At 33.0% G+C, this 18,020-nt stretch overlaps 1 protein-coding gene and 1 long non-coding RNA gene across 2 annotated transcripts in view; one reads left to right on the top strand and one right to left on the bottom strand.

Annotated features, from left to right (window-relative positions):
* Nucleotides 1-977: 977 nt before the first annotated feature.
* Nucleotides 978-4,941, bottom strand: LOC141381329 (uncharacterized). Its single transcript, XR_012401325.1, has 3 exons — nt 4,003-4,941; nt 3,834-3,940; nt 978-3,061 (listed from the first exon to the last, which is right to left on the bottom strand). It is a non-coding gene; the product is annotated as an uncharacterized lncRNA (long non-coding RNA).
* Nucleotides 4,942-11,881: 6,940 nt separating this feature from the next.
* rai1 (retinoic acid induced 1) overlaps nt 11,882-18,020 on the top strand; it is a 108,093-nt gene continuing 101,954 nt past the window's right edge. The window contains exon 1 of the mRNA XM_073945200.1: nt 11,882-12,064. Coding sequence (XP_073801301.1) covers nt 12,010-12,064 — 55 coding nt within the window. The 5' untranslated portion in view covers nt 11,882-12,009. The remainder of the gene's footprint in view (nt 12,065-18,020) is intronic.

Here is an 18,020-nt window from a genome sequence, read left to right on the forward strand (position 1 = left end):
ACACTTATCAAACACACCTGAACATGCTAATCAGTGTCTTCAGGATCACTAGAAATCTATATGCAGGTGTGTTTGATTAGAGCTGGAGCTAAATTGTGCAGGACACTGGCCCTCCAGGACAGAGTTTGCCCACCCCTGCTCTAGTGACACACTAGTCGTGCTGGCACATGCTAACGCATGCTGAAATCATGATAGCAATGTGCTAAAATTATGCTAGTTTCAAGACAATTCATGCTAGAATCATGCTAACAACATGCTAATCCATGTTAGAAACATGCTAACAACTTGCTAATTCATGCTGGCAAAATGGTAACAACACGCTAATTCATAACAACATGGTAACTCATGCTAGAAACATGGTAGTGACTTGCAAATTCATGTTAGAAACATGTTGATTCATGCTAAATCATGATAGCAACATGTTAGGATTATGCTAGTTACAAGCTAATTCATGCTAGAAATTCCAATATAAATTAGCATTTTGTTAGCATGTTTCTAATTTATGGTTTGAATTAGCATGTTGCTAACATGTTTCTAACATGAATTACACTTTTGTTAGCATGCTTCTATCATGAATTTGTATGTTGCGGCCATGTTTCTAAGATGAATTAACATGGTAGCAACATGCTAATTCATGCTAGAGCCATGCTAATTCATATTTGAATCATGCTAACAACATGCCAATTCATGACAGAAACATGGTAGCACCATGCTATTCATGATGAAAACATAATTCATGTTCAAATCATGTTAACAACATGGTAATTCATGTAGAAACATGACAGCAACATGCTAATTTATGTTGGAGTAACGTTAACAACATGCTAATTCATGTTGAAAACATCCTAACAAGATGCTAATTCATGTGGACACATGTTAACATGGTAACTAATGGTAGAAACATGATAGCAACATGCTAATGCATGCTAGAAACATGACAGCAACATGCAAATTTATGTCAGAGTAATGTTAACAACATGCTAATTCATGTTGAAAACATACTAACAACATGGTTATTCATGCTAAACACACTTTAACATGGTAACTAATGGTAGAAACGTGATAGCAACATGGTAATTCATGTAGAAACATGACAGCAACATGCTAATTCATGCTAGAAACATGTTAACAACATGTTAATTCATGCTAGAAACATGCTTACAACATGCCAATTCATGCCAAAAACATGGTAGCACCATGCTATTCATGATGAAAACATAATTCATTTTCAAATCATGTTAACAACATGGTAATTCATGTAGAAACATGACAGCAACATGCTAATTTATGTTGGAGTAACGTTAACAACATGCTAATTCATGTTGAAAACATCCTAACAACATGCTAATTCATGTAGACACATGTTAACATGGTAACTAATGGTAGAAACATGATAGCAACATGCTAATGCATGCTAGAAACATGACAGCAACATGCAAATTTATGTCAGAGTAATGTTAACAACATGCAAATTCATGTTGAAAACATACTAACAACATGCTAATTCATACTAAACGCACGTTAACATGGTAACTAATGGTAGAAACATGATAGCAACATGCTAATACATGCTAGAAACATGCTAACAACATGCTAATTCATGCTAGAAACATGCTAAAAACATAGTAACTCATGCTAGAAACATGGTAGCAACTTGCTTATTCATGCTAGAGCTATGCTAATTCATGTTCGAATCATGTTAACAACATGCTAATTTATGTCACAAACATGCTAATTCATGCTAGAAACATGACAGCAACATGCAAATTTATGTCAGAGTAATGTTAACAACATGCTAATTCATGTTGAAAACATACTAACAACATGCTAATTAATGCTAAACACATGTTAACATGGTAACTAATGGTAGAAACATGATAGCAACATGCTAATGCATGCTAGAAACATACTAACAACATGCTAATTCATGCTAGAAACGTGCCAACAACATAGTAACTCATGCTAGGAACATGGTAGCAACCTGCTAATTCATGCTAGAGCTATGCTAATTCATGTTCGAATCATGCTAACAACATGCTAATTCATGTTACAAACATGCTAATTCATGTTAGAAACATGATAGCAGCATGCTAATTCATGCTTTACAACATAATGTAATATGTTTCTTAATTTATGTTGCTTTTAGCTAGCTTGGTGCCTTTTTTAAGCTAAATAAGCTACGTCCAACAGGCTTTCTCAGGCCTCCATACAGCTTGTCTATGAACTTCCCGTTTCTAGTTTTGACTGATTATATTAACACTTCCAACGAAGTAAGGTAAATGATGTTATTTTAAAGCAGAACTAGATTATTTAGCTTGTTTTAAGGGAAAAAAATGGCTTAATTTTGATTCAAAATTAGACTATATTTCATACAGGTCTATAAAATGCTTCTTGATTTAAGACGTTTGAGATAATTGGACTAGAAATAAGTAAGAAAAGCATTTGTGAAATGTGTTTCTGTCTAAAAGATCATTTAAATTGCACATCTTGCCTTCTGTCATGGTGTCAGATTCGCCTCGTTTGCTGTTTAATTTAGGGAACTGTAGCGTGCTTCATTTACATGTATTCAGTGTTGAAGCAGGCGTTTAAACCTCTCCATAAAGAAGGACACTGATTGGCTGTGTTTCTCATCGCAGACCCCATGCAGGATACACCTGCTCGCTCTTAAAGTGCTTTCAAATGTGCATTTATTGCTCAGTGTTTGACTTCATCTCAACATGAAGAGGGGGCGGGGCATGCCATAGCTCCTCCTCTTTTTCAAAATCAGCATGTTGTTTTTCTCACCAGTGAGAGTGGTTGAGCTCAAGCGCACCAAATATACAGCCAATAATAAGAAGGCGGATTCCAAATTTCTATTTGTTTTTCCTACTATGGAAGTCAATGGTTACCGGTTTACATCATTCCTTAGAATATCTTTTAATCCTGTTGAAGACAAAAGAAGATGATTTGAAGAATGTTGGCAAACCTGTTACCCTTGACTTTTATTTGCTTTTCCTACTATGGAAGTCAATGGTTACGGGTTTTTGTCTTTCCTCAAAATATACTTTTAATCTGTTGAACGCTAAAGAAGATACTTTGAAGAATGTTTGAAACCTGTAACCACTGACTCCTATTTGTTTTGTCCTACTATGAAAGTCAATGGTTACCGGTTTACATTTTTTTCTCAAATATCTTTTTATTCTGTTGGACACTAAAAAAGAAGATATTTTGAAGAATGCTGGAAACCGGTAACCATTGACTCCTATTTGTTTTTCCTACTATGGAAGTCAATGGTTACCGGTTTACATCATTCCTTACAATATATTTTTATTCTGTTGAACACAATAGAAAATATTTTTTAGAATGTTGGAAACCTGTTACCATTGACTTCCATTTGTTTTTCCTACTCAAGAATTCATTGGTTACCGGTTTTCAGCATTCTTCAAAATCTTTCTTATTTTGAAGATCACAAAAGAAGATATTTTGAAGAATGCTGGAAACCGGTGACCATTGACTTCTATTTGTTTTTCCTACTATGGAAGTCAATGGTTACCGGTTTACATCATTCCTTAGAATATATTTTAATCTTGTTGAAGACAAAAGAAGATGTTTTGAAGAATGTTGGCAAACCTGTTACCCTTGACTTTTATTTGTTTTTCCTACTATGGAAGTCAATGGTTACTGCTTTTCGTCTTTTCTTAGAATATATTTTTATTCTGTTAAACACAATTTAAGATATTTTGTAGAATGTTGGAAACCTTTAACCATTGACTTACATTTGTTCTTCCTACTATAGAAGTCAATGGTTACCGGTTTTCAGCATTCTTCAAAATCTTTTTTATTCTGAAGAACACTAAAGAAGATGTTTTGAAGAATGCTGGAAACGGGTAACCATTGACTTATTTGTTTTTCCTACTATAAAAGTCAATGGTTACCAGATTTTCATCTTCCCTTAAAATATCTTTTTATTCAGTTGAACACAAAAGAAGATGCCTTAAAAAAATGTTGGAAACCTGTAACCACCTTCAATGTTTTTTTTTTTACTATGGAAGTCAATGGTTACCAGTTTTCAGCATTTTTCAAAACATCTTCTTTTGTGTTTAAAAGGTTAAATCATTTTTTTTTCTTAAAAGAAGCAAAATAGTCTGCCAGTGTGGTGAGCAAACTAATTTTTAACTAATTCACGTTTCGTTTTACAGATTATTTTGCTTGCTTTTAGTCTGAACTCTCCTAATTTTGACTCATTATTTCTGACAAGACAATATTTCTTACTCGTCTAGAAAATGCTACTTGATTTGAGTATTTTTAGATATTTTGGACCAGAAACAAGACGGAAAGCATTTTAATTGCTTCTCATATTCATTAGGAAATCCTCTATTCATGTGGATTGTTACTTTGCGTTTTGAGATTTAATCCTCTATTGTTTTTATTCTTCAAATAAAGTCCCTGTTCCTCTCAATCACTGAAGACCTGAGAGTCTGACTGCTGTGTGTAAAAGCGTGTGTGTGTTTAACCCCAGTGCCTGTGCAATGCTCAACAAACTTGAATGTCTTGGGATTCCCCACAAGCTGACCTTTCAGTAGCTCACGGTCTGGACTCAAAGCTGTTACTCCTGTTTTATTTTCTTTCCGAAAGGTAATGAGGAATTATGGGATGGCCAAGGCTGTTCTCAGCCCAGCAGACACTCAGAAACGTTCCCAGTCCTCTCAGTGTTTCTGTAAATACCTGTAAATATATTCGACACGATGATCAAAGAGGCTGTTTTTTATTTAGGGTTCAGTTTTATTTTCATCTCTTAGGCATTGTTACTGTGAAGATCTGTTTGCAAAATGCATAAAAGTGTGCAATAAACGAAGCTCATGTTGTCCGACTGGTTGTTTGTGTACAAACGTAGATTGCAAAAACTCAAATGTTCAGGTTTATATCATTAAAATTAAACATGTACCATCATTTATTTACCCTACACACCATTGTGAGGGTTGTTTTCTTCAGTTAAACATAAAAGAAGACGTTTTCAATAATGTTGGAAACCGGTAACCATTGACTTCCATGGTATTTGCTTTTCCTACTATGCAAATCAATGGTTACCGGTTTCATTCATTAAAATGTCTGCTTTTGTGTTCACAGAAATTTTTTTAAGTCTTTGGAAGAATTGAAGGTTTTGAGTTTTTTTGATATTTTGAATAATGTTATAAACCGGTAACCATTGACTTCAATGGTATGTATGGTTGTATTACCTACTATAGAAGTAAATGGTTACAGAATTTATTCATCAAAATATCTTATATTGTGTGCACAGAATGAAAAAAAATTTTCTTGAGTTACTTTATTCTTCTGTTGAACACAAAAGAAGATATTTTGAACAATGTTGGAAACTTGTAACCATTGACTTCTATACTATTTGTTTTTTCTACCACGGAGGTAAATGGTTACCGGTTTCATTCATAAAAATATCTTCTTTTGTGTTCACAGAACATGTTTTAAACATGTTTGGAAGAATTAAAGGTTTTGAGTTTGATGTTTTAAATAATGTTATAAACCGGTAACCATTGACTTCTATGGTATGTACTGTATGGTTGCATTACCTACTATAGAAGTAAATGGTTACAGGTTTTATTCATCACAATATCTTATACTGTGTTCACAGAGTTATTATTTTACTTCTGTTGAACAGAAAAGAATATATGTTGAATAATGTTGGAAACCAGTAACCATTGACTTCCATGATATTTGTTTTTCCTACAATGGAAGTCAATGGTTACCGGTTGTAACACTTATAAGGTATGATATTATTGTACATCCCTAGTCGTTTTTTTAGTACTTAAACCCAACCACTACAGATGAAGAAGATATTTTGATTAATGAAACAAGTAACCATTGACTTCCATATTTGTTTTTCTTGCTATGAAAGTCAATGGTTACCAGTTTCATTGAGGTTTTTTTTTCCTCTGTTGAACACAAAAGAAGATGTTTTGAATAATGTTAGAAAACGGTAACCATTGACTTCATGTGTACCATTTTTACCACTACAGAAGGGAATGGTTACCAGTTTCATTTATCAAAATATCTCCTTTTGTGTTTATGGAATATAAAAAAATGAGTTTGGAACAACTGGAAGTTTTGAAGTTTTTTTTCCTTCTGTTGAACACAAAAGAAGATATTTTGAATAATGTTTTAAACTGGTAACCATTACCATTTGTTCCTACTATGGAAGTCAATGGTTACCGGTTGTTACACTTATAAGGTATAATCTTTTAATACAACCCTAGTCCTACACTATACTTAAACCCAACCACTACCTTAATAATCCTACTAAGATATTTGATGAATGAAACAGGTAACCATTGACTTCCATTGTATTTGTTTTTCCTACTATGCAAGTCAATGGTTACCGGTTTCATTCATCAAAATATCTTCTTTAGTTCACAGAATAAAATAAAAATGTGTTCGGAATAAGTGAAGGTTTTGATTTTTTTTCTTCTGTTGAACACAAAAGAAGATATTTTGAATAATGTTACAAACTGGTAACCATTGACTCCCATTGTATTTGTTTTTCCTACTATGGAAGTCAATGGTTACCCGTTACAACACTTATAAGGTATGATCTTATTGTAAATCCCCAGTCCTACACTATACTTAAACCCAACCACTACAGATGAAGAAGATATTTTGATGAATGAAACAAGTAACCATTGACTTCCATGGTATTTGTTTTTCCTACTATGGAAGTCAATAGTTACCGGTTTCATCCATTTAAATATCTTCTTTTGTGTTCACAGAATAAAACAAAAACGTGTTTGTAAGAATTGAAGGTTTTGATTTTTTTTTCTTTAGTTGAACACAAAAGAAGATAATTTGAATAATGTTATAAACCGGTAACCATTAACTTCTACTGTATTAGTTTTTCCTAATGTGAAAGTCAATGGTTACCGGTTTCATTCATCAAAATATCTTTCAGTAAAATAGTCTGCTAATGGGGGAAGCAAAATAAGCTCATGTCAAAACAAAAGATTCTAGATTATGTTGCCTGTTTTAAGGAAAACTCACTCAGTTTGACTCAGGAAACAAGACTGTCTTTTTGTCTTGTCTAGAAAAAGCGTCTTGATTTCAGAATCTTTAGATATTTGGACTCAAGACAAAATAAGAAAAGCTGTTTTGCTTTTGCAGTGCTGCTCTTTTACTCCGTCAGGTCACAAACACACACATTTACAGTCGACCCATAATACCTCTCTTATCCGTAAACCTTCTATCTCTCTCTCACACACACACACACACACACACACATATCCAGCTATACTGCATTATAATCATTCACATGCAGCTACAGCACACACAGCAATGTCACACTGACCTTAAAGGGATAGTTCACACAAGAATAAATATGCACTCACTATTTACTCTCCCTTTCCTTTTTTCTGTTGAACACTAAAGAAGATGCTTTGAAGAATGTCGGAAACCTGTAACCATTGACTCCCATTTGTTTTTTCTACCTTGGATTTCAATAGTTACCGGTTTTCAGCATTCTTCAAATTATCTTCTTTTGTGTTCAGCAGATAAAAGAAACTCAAGGCGGTTTGGAATAAGTAAAGGATGAGTAAATAATTGACCAAACTTTCAGTTATCCCTTTAAGCACTCAAAAATAAATAAATAAATAAATAAATAAAGTGGTCTTCACACGTTTGATCATGTCTGAAATTATTTTCTCTTTTAAAAGGTTTTTAAAAATCTTAGAACGTTTATGAGTTTCTTTTTTCTGTCGAACACTAAAAAGGATATTTTGAAGAATGTTGAAAATCTGTAACCATTGACTCCTATTTGTTTTTCCTACTATGGAAGTCAATGGTTACTGGTTTTCATCTTTCCTCAGAATGGGTTTTTGTTATGTCTGAAATTATTTTCTCTTTTAAAAGGTTTTTAAAAATCTTAGAACGTTTATGAGTTTCTTTTTTCTGTTGAACACTAAAGAAAATATTTTGAAGAATGTTGAAAACCTGTAACCATTGACTTACATTTGTTTTTCCTACTATGGATGTCAATGGTCACTGATTTCTGCCTTCCTCGAAATATACTTTTATTCTGTTGAACATTGAAGAAGATACTTTGAAGAATGTTGAAAATCTGTAACTATGGACTCTCATTTGTTTTTTATACTCTGGAAGTCAATGGTTACCGGTTTACATCTTTCCTCATAATAGGTTTTTATTCTGTTGAACACTGAAGAAGATACTTTGAAAAATGTTAGAAACCAGTACCCATTATCTCCCATTTGTTTTGTTTTTTCTACTATGGAAGTCAATGGTTACCGGTTTTCATCTTTCCTCAATATAGGTTTTTATTCTGTTGAACACTAAAGAAGATATTTTGAAGAATGTTGAAAACCTCACCATTCACTTACATTTGTTTTTGCAACTATGGAAGTCAATGCTGATTTCTGCCTTCCTCAAAATATACTTTTATTCTGTTGAACAGTATTGAAGATATTTTGAAGAATATCGGAAACCTGTAACTATCGACTCCCATTTGTTTTTCCTACTATGGAACTCTATGGTTACCGGTTTCATCTTTCCTTTAAAACATCGTCTTTTGTGTTCAACAGAAAAAAGAAACTCTAGCCACTTGAGGGAGAGTAAGTAGTGAGTAATTGTTCATTTATTGTGTGAACTGACCCTTTATACAGTACGTGCAGTTTATTACCTAACCACTAGATGGCGGCACACCTGGTGAAATAACACTACAAAAGAATATCATTAAATAAAACATGCAGCACTGGATGATCACAATACAATTTATAGCACCTAAAGCAGATATTATAATTACGAAAGACTAGATTTACTGTAATATCTGAAGTAAAAACATAGGTGGAGACTATTTTGCATATTCAAACATCCAATTTTCTGATTGAGCTGCTGTTAGTGAGTGGAGGCGGAGACTATTTAGCATATTCAAATATCCAATTTTCTGATTGAGCTGCTGTTATTAGATGGAGGCTGAGACTATTTAGCATATGCAAATCTCTAAATTTATGGTTAAGCTGCTGTTATTGAACGGAGGCGGAGACTAATTAGCATATTCAAATATAAAAATTTTGTTTGAGATTTTGTTATTAGATGGAGGCTGAGACTATTTCGCATATGCAAATCTTCAAGTTTCTGGTTAAGATGCTGTCATTGAACGGAGGCGGAGCTTATTTAGCATATTCAAATATCCTATTTTCTGAATAATCTGCTCTTATTGAGTGGATTAATTACCATATTCAAATATCCGAGTTTCTGGTTGAGCTGCTCTTACTGTGTAGAGGTGGAGACTGTTTAGCATATTCAAATATCAGTTCTGATTTAGCTGATGTTATTTAATGGAGGCGGATAGTAATTAGCATATTAAAAAATCAGAGTTTCTAATTAAGCTGCTGTTATTGGTTGGAGGCGGAGACTATTTAGCATATTCAAATATCAGAGTTTCTGATTGAGCTGCTGTTGAAGGGAGGCGGAGACTTAGCATATTCAATATCTATGAATAATAATAATAAATATGGCGTACAGTTACAATTAAACCATTTTAAAGCGGTTATTTTCACAGGAAATAAGTATGAATGTGTCATTTTGATTAAAAAAGATCAAATTAGAGCCTGTGGGAGCACTCAGCGGGTCTGATTTTGAAGCTGTCATGCTGTGACAGTGACAAATTAATAGACAAATCATGTAAACGGGTCATGCATATTCATCAGACAGACAGGTGGCTTGATTGTGTAGTCGTTGATTAATATTATCAGCTAGATTTGCATGTGTCCTCATCTCCAACGGTTTGCTAAATCTGCAGCCAAGTGAAAAATAACACTTTATTCAAATTCAACAAATGCTTTTTGTTTTTTTCTTGGAAGATTTCACGCTTTTATACTGCAAATAAATCATTTTTTAGGAATGTGATAATCAGTATTTATTCAGAAGCTAATTCATAATTATATTAGCTTATTATTATTTTGGAGCAACTAATATTATATAAGGTAAATCCGATAAATAATTAAATAAATATATGAATAGATAGATAAATAAATAGATGAATGAATAAATAAATAAATAAATAAATAAATAAATAGATGAATAAATAAATAAATGAATAAATAAATAAAAAATAAATAAATAAATAAATAAATAAATAGATGAAAAAATAAATAAATAAATAAATAAATAAATAGATGAATAAATAAATAAAAAATAAACAGATTAATAAATAAATAAGTAAATAAATAAATAAATAGTTGAAGAAATAAATAAAAACTAAATAGATGAACAGATAAATAAATAAATTAATTAATAAATAAATAAATAGATGAATAAATAAATAGATGAATAAATAAATAAATTAATTAATTAATTAATTAATTAATTAATAGAATAATAAATAAATAAATAGATAAATAAATAGATGAATAAATGAATGAATAAATAAATAAATAAATAAATAAATAAATAAATAGATGAATAAATAAATAAATAAATGAACAGATAAATAAATAAATAAATAAATAAATAAATAAATAGATAGATAGATAATTTAATTAATTTAAAAAATAGATTAATAAATAAATAAATAAAGAACTAGATGAATAGATAAATACACAAATAAAAAATAGACGAATAGATAAATAAATAAATAAATGAATAAATAAAAATAGATGAATTTTCTGCAATGTGATTGTTTAATAGTCTCTATAATGTGTTATATGACTTTTGCTCTAAATATACCTGACAATGTATTTTTAATTATGTATTTACATATAATCTAAATTACTGACACTAAATCAAAGCTATAGAATTATTTATATTTAGCTTTAGCATTATTATTATTTTCTTTACCCAGACAGCACACATACGTTGGGCCGACGTCGGCCGAAGGTCAACACGTCGGCCCCTTTAATTCTAACATCGGTATATGGTCGGCCAAACATACGCATGATCGTTCGGTCTTGTGTTCTATTGTTCCAGCTCAACAAACGTCGGCTCTGCGTCGGTTAACGACCAGAGGCCGACGAAGCACTTCATAAGCACTTGATCTCTCATGCCCATGAAAGAATCCGGCAACATATTTGGTTTACAAGTAAGTTTTTGCGTGCATAATAAATTAGACAAACGCGACATGCATCATGTGAACTGCGTTTCCGATCATTTGCCGACGTCGCGGCGACATTTTGCCAATTAGCAAACGCTCCCTGAGCGACATCGCGCCGATGGAATTTTGAAAGTCGGCACGACGTCGGCCCAACGTATGTGTGCTGTCTGGGTAGTTTTCTCAAACTCCCATTTATATTTGTGTAAATGTTGGATCAGTTTACATGAGCTCATTTATTTAGACGAACGTTAAAGGTGACAGTTTTTATTATAGCTATTTAATGTTTTTACATTCTAATAAAAATACTGGGTTATTTTAACCCAACGCTTGGTCAAATATGGCCAAAATAGTGGTTGAAATATGTAATTTAAATCTGACTGGAAAGAATAGCGCTATTTTAATTCAGCATTACTTCAATCGTTGAAGAATATGTTTATTTTATTTGATCGTTTTCTGTAACACCACCGACAGCACCGCATTAAAGCAGTTCATATGACCACTGGCCATGTATATCCACAAGATGGCGGCAGAAATCAGTACATGACAACCTAAAGGAACGTAGCCTACGCACAAAATGGGGGCGGCAACGTGCGCAGCTGTAAGTAAACTCTTGGTAACATACATTGAATACTTAATTAAACGACTTTAAATCATCATATGAGCCGCCATCATCATTAATAAATACATCAAGATGTATTCTTTTGTGCGTTCACGTTTAGGAAGGCTTCTACGCAAAGTTTTATGAATGAGGCCCCAGCACAGTTTAATTAAACACCTGACCAGAGAAGAGATCCCGCTGCGACCGGAAGTTAAGTACAACAATCCACTATACAACAATCTCACTGTTCAACATTAATATCTGTTTTACATTGCCGTGAAGGGTAGATTTAGGATTTGGGTAGACTTTAATAAAGAACACTTTAATGGCTGATATAATAAATATTCTCGTTAACTTTGGACATTCCGTCGGATGTATTGGTAAGATCTGTTTTGATTTTTGTTTGCTGGTTCATACCTTTATAAAGATTAAACATGGTTTTACTTCGGTATTTTTATTAAACCATAGTGACTGATCAATTAACCATGGTTTAGTATTGTATTTGAAGTAAAACCGTATGCTTTTACTATGGTATTTGAATTCATATCAATGTAACTGTAATATTACCCATTACTATGGTATTTGTATTAAAATCATAGTAACTGAAAAATTACCCATGGTTTTACTATGGTATTTGAAATAAATCCATATCAACTATACAAAATTACCCATTGTTTTACTATGGTATTTGTATTAAAATCACAGTAACTGTAAAATTACCCATGGTTTTACTATGGTATTTGAACTAAATTCATATTAACTATACAAAATTACCCAAGGTTTTACTATGGTATTTATAAAAAAACAAAGTAACTAAACAATTAACCATGATTTAGTATAGTATTTGAAGTAAAACAATAGTAGCTACAAAATTACCCATGTTTTTCTACAGTTTTTGAAGTAAAATCATTGTGACTACATAATTAAGCATGGTTTTACTACGTTATTTGATGTCAAACTATAGTAACTGCATGATTAAACATGGTTTTACTTTGCTGTTTGAATTCAAACCAAAGTAACTATAAAATGAAATTTCATTTCTGATTGTAAATGTTTGATTGTTATGTGATTGGGTTAAATGAAAATCTTATTTCCACTGTATTGCAGGGCTTTAACACTAGTCATAGCTTTTGCTGACACATGCAAACCTTGTTACGTTCTGAAATCAGATGTGAAGGTTTTTAATAAACTCTGTCATAGACTGTAACTAACTCTGTTGTTGTTGTTGTTGTTTGTGTTGTAGATGTTATTGCATGAAATTAGTTATGATATGACCTGCTTTGCTTCTGTGGCTCCTACAGTAATATTCATGTGACATTTCAACCGCTGATACAAGGCAGGGTGGATCTTTCATGTTGTTGATGCCAAATTCTGACATTTCATATGACTTCAGTGCTAATACTACAACTATATTTTCATCAAACTACTACTTACTTTACTTATTTATTTATTATGTATTTATTTAAGTTCCTAATCAGTTTTATTTATTTATTTATTTATTTATTTATTTATTTATTTATTTATTTATTTATTTGAGTCCCTAATTAGTCAATATTTATTTATTCATTCATGTATTTATGTTCCTAATTTGTTTTTATTTATTTATTTATTTATTTATTTATTTATTTATTTATTTATTTATTCATACGTTTATTTAGACTCATATTCAGTTTTATTTATTTATTTATTTAAGTTCCTAATCAGTTTTATTTTTTTATTTTTTTATTTAAGTTCCTAATCAGTTTTATTTTTTTATTTAAGTATATATATATATATATATATATATATATATATATATATATATATATATATATATATATATATTTATATATTTAAGTCTCTAATCAGTCATTATTCATTTATATATTTATTTATACAATTATTGTTTCTATATTTATTTATTTATTTAATTAATTCTCTAATCAGTTTATATTTACACATTTTTATTTATTTATTTAAGTCTCTAATCAGTTTTTATTTGTTTATTTTGTATATATTTTTTTCATTTATTTTTATATATTTATATAATTGTATTTATTTAATTATTAAAATTAATATTCAGTCTTTTATCTATAATACCCTTTTTTTATTTAATAGAGATCTTTTTTTTTTTTTTTTTTGCTTGGCTGTTTTCTTCAGTCAGAACAGTTGTATCGGTGTGTCACCGCTAGATGGCAGCGCTTGCGTTATTATGTGTGAACTTCATCTGACAGTCTCTCACACACACACACACACACACACACACACACACACACACACACACACCATGTAGTAAACATCCGTTCTCCCACATCTGCCCAGTGAATGACAATATCTGGAACAATTCTACTAAACCAGTCAGAACAGAATATGCAGTAATTTGACACCACACGAGGCTTTTATTTTATCATGTCACTTTTGAGTCTTTAATTTACTCAAGCAAATTATTATTAGGGTAAACTAATTATTATTAACTATATTACATTTCTTACCCCATTGGCAGATTATTTAGCATGTTTTAAGCACAAACTCACTTCGTTTTGCCTCATTATTTCTGAAAACAAGACAATATCTTCTGCTTGTCTGGAAAATGCTTCTGGATTTCAGTTTATTGAGATATTTGGACTAGAAACTGCATTTTAGGCATCATGGTGGCGCAGTGGTTAGCACTGTAGCCTCACAGTAGAAAGGTCGCTGGTTTGAGTCTCGGCTGGGTCAGTTGGTATTTCTGTGTGGAGTTTGCATGTTCTCCCCGTGTTGGTGTGGGTTTCCTCCGGGTGCTCCGGTTTCAGTCCAAACACATGCGCTATAGGGGAACTGGCCCTAGTGTATGAGTGTGTGTGTGAATGTGTGTGTTTGGGTGTTTTCCAGTACTGGGTTACATCTGGAAGGGCATCCGCTGTGTAAAACATATGCTGCTGTAGTTGGTGGTTCATTCTGCTGTGGCGACCCCTGATGAATAAGGGAGTAAGCCGCAGGAGAATGAATGAATGTTTTGCTGTGAAGCTGGTCTTGTGTGAAGCTCGTGTCTATTTTCATGCACAGCGGCGTTTATAACCTTTACCTCTGTGTGTGTGTGTGTGTGTGTGTGTGTGTGTGTGTGTGTGTGTGTGTGTGTGTGTGTGTGTGTGTGTGTGTGTGTGTGTGAGCATCAGCACTGATGATCAAGACCACTGTCCTCTGCTGTCTCTATGGTAACAGACTCACACATACACACAGAGAGAGTTAGAGGAAGAGGGAGATGCGCACACACGCGCGCACACACACACACTGAACACATAAACACTCAAAAATACACTCACTGAGCACACACATACTCTCTTGCGCACAAACACAGGCATGTGAGCATTCACAATCACACACACACACACACACACACACACACACACACATATATATATTGACATATTGACAATCACACACACACACACATATTGACAATCACACACACACACACACACACACACACACACACACATATATATATTGACATATTGACAATCACACACACACACACACATATTGACATATTGACAATCACACACACACACACACACATTGACAATCACACACACACACACACACACACAAACACACATTGACAATCACACACACATATTGATATTGACAATCTCACACGCACACACTCTCTCTCTCTCTCTCTCACACACTCTCTCTCTCTCTCTCTCTCTCTCTCACACACACACACACACACACACACACACACGTGCGATTGGTTTGTGGCTGGTTGACGGTCAGGTTTTGTCACACTGTGTGTGTGTGTGTGTGTGTGTGTGTGTGTGTGTTCTTGATGCACTAATGAGGCGCCGAGCAGCGATTAATGAAGCTCTGTGTCTTCTGCGTTTGCCTGAGCTCTTTAACGGAGAACACACACACACACACACACACACACGGAGGAAACATGATAATGAGGAGAGCTTTGGGTCACGCACACACATACACATGTGCGCACACACACAAACACCATCCAGATGATCAATGGAGGAAGTGTGTGTGTGTGTGTGTGTGTGTGTGTGTTTATTCATTTATTTGATCTTTTAATCGTTTTATTTAATTAATTTCTAACATGTTTTTGTCAATATTGTTTTAAATCAGAATATCACAGGCTGTTCTTTTAATTTAAATTTTTAAAAATTAAATATTAAATTATATTTTTTTAGATTTTAAAATCTTATATAAAAAATTTAAATAATTAACATTTTAAGTGTATAAAATTTTACAAAATAAATTCTGATATTTTTATTAAAATTGTTTCTAAAAAATATTGCTAAAGTAAAATAAAATGAGAATAAATTCTGATTGTGTTTTTAATTAAATAAAATCATGTTTAATCCATTAGATACTATTTACTATCCTCTAATGCATATTACATAATGTTAATTTATTGTTTTCATTTTCTTACATTTTTGCTTAATATGACATCATCAAAAATAAATATACAAATCTGAGTTTTAACAGTCAAATAAAGTCCGAACAAGCACTATTTATTTTTTTATTTTAAAAAATACACTCACCGGCCACTTTATTAGGTACACTTTACTAGTACCAGGTTGGACCCCTTTTGCCTTCAGATCTGCCTTAATCCTTCATGGCAGAGATTCAGCAAGCTACTGGAGATATTCCTCAGAGATTTTGCTCCATATTGACATGATAGCATCACACAGTTGCTGCAGATTTATTAGCTGCACATCCATGATGCCAATCTCCCACATCCCAAAGCTGCTCTATTGGATTGAGCTCTGGTGACTGTGGAGGCCATTTGAGTACAGTGAACTCATCGTCATGTTCAAGAAACCAGTCTGACATGATTGAGCTTCATGACATGCTGCGTTATCCTGCTGGAAGTAGCCATCAGAACATGGAGACACTGTGCTCATAAAGGGATGGACATGGTCAGCAGCAATACTCAGGTAGGCTGTGGCGTTGATGCTCAATTGGTACTAATGGACCCAAAGAAAATCTCCCCCACACCATTACACCACCACCACCAGCCTGAACCGCTGATACAAGGCAGGATGATCCATGCTTTCATGTTGTTGAGGCCAAATTCTGAGCCGACCATCCAACAGAGATTAGAGATTTGAGTTTGTGAGCAGTTGGACAGGTGTACCTAATAAAGTGGCCAGTAAGTGTGTATTATCCTTACTCTGTTATGTAATGTATAACAATATCTCATCAGCTGTAGTGTAGTGTTTCCCAGTACTGAGTTGCAGCCGGAAGGGCATCAGCCATATAAAACATATGCTGGACAAGTTGGTGGTTCCTTCCACTGTGGCAACCCCTTATTAACAGACGGACGAAGCAGAAAAGAAAGTGATTGGATATCGTAACTTATTTAATCATAGATAGATAATGTGTAATGTTATCTAACGATTATTACAGGATGTTATTTTATTGCTTTTGTTTATTATGTCATCATAAAAGAGGAAGTGAAGTAAGAGCAGGTTCGCATGTAAAATATCAGTCTTGCGTCTTCAAGGTCGCGCAGCGGCGCATGATGTCTGGAGAGAAATGAAATCCCAAATCAATGGCTTTACCCCGCCAGCCGCTGACGGTAAACGTGAAGAGAAATACCGTCTGAAATGCTGCAATCCAGCCCTTCACTACACCACCGGCGCGTTTAATGTGATTTTGCTGCATTATTATGTGGATGAAGCAGAGATGAAGGTTGTTCTGGATTCCTGAAGACAGAATAAAGAGCTGGACTTGCAATTACAGGCAGAAAGCTTTTCAGTGCGCTCGCCTTATTTTTATTCATGGCACAATCTGTGACCCACACACACACACACACACACACACACTCTTTTTATCTTGTCACTGAGGACACACACGCACACACAGACGATCATAGTCACTGGCACAAGCTTATATGGAGCCAGATGAGTCTCAAAAATAACACGTTTACAAAATAAAAGTCATAACACAATACGCATTTACAAAATACAATTCGGAAGAACTTAAAACACAATTGGTGAACTCACACGGTTTGAATTGGATGTTCATGAGTTGTGCTTTGAAGTCATGAATCGGATTTGCATATTTGTTTTAAGTTTACAAAATTGGACTTGTCGATTCTTGAGTTGTGTTTGTATTTTAAAATTGGATTTGCATATTTACGATTTGGATTCGAATATTTATTAAAAAAATTAATCTACCAATTGAATTTGCATATTTATGAGTTATTTTAAATTTACTAATTAAATTTGTATGTTTTATAAATTGTGTTTTGAATTTATGAATTGGATTTGCATATTGATGATTTGTTTTAAATTTACAAATTGTTATAAATTTACAAAATGAGATTTGCATATTTATTAATTGTTTTAAATTTTAGGA

The sequence above is a fragment of the Danio rerio genome, chromosome 3 (genome assembly GCF_049306965.1).
Source record: "Danio rerio strain Tuebingen ecotype United States chromosome 3, GRCz12tu, whole genome shotgun sequence".
NCBI classification, from domain to species: domain Eukaryota; kingdom Metazoa; phylum Chordata; class Actinopteri; order Cypriniformes; family Danionidae; genus Danio; species Danio rerio.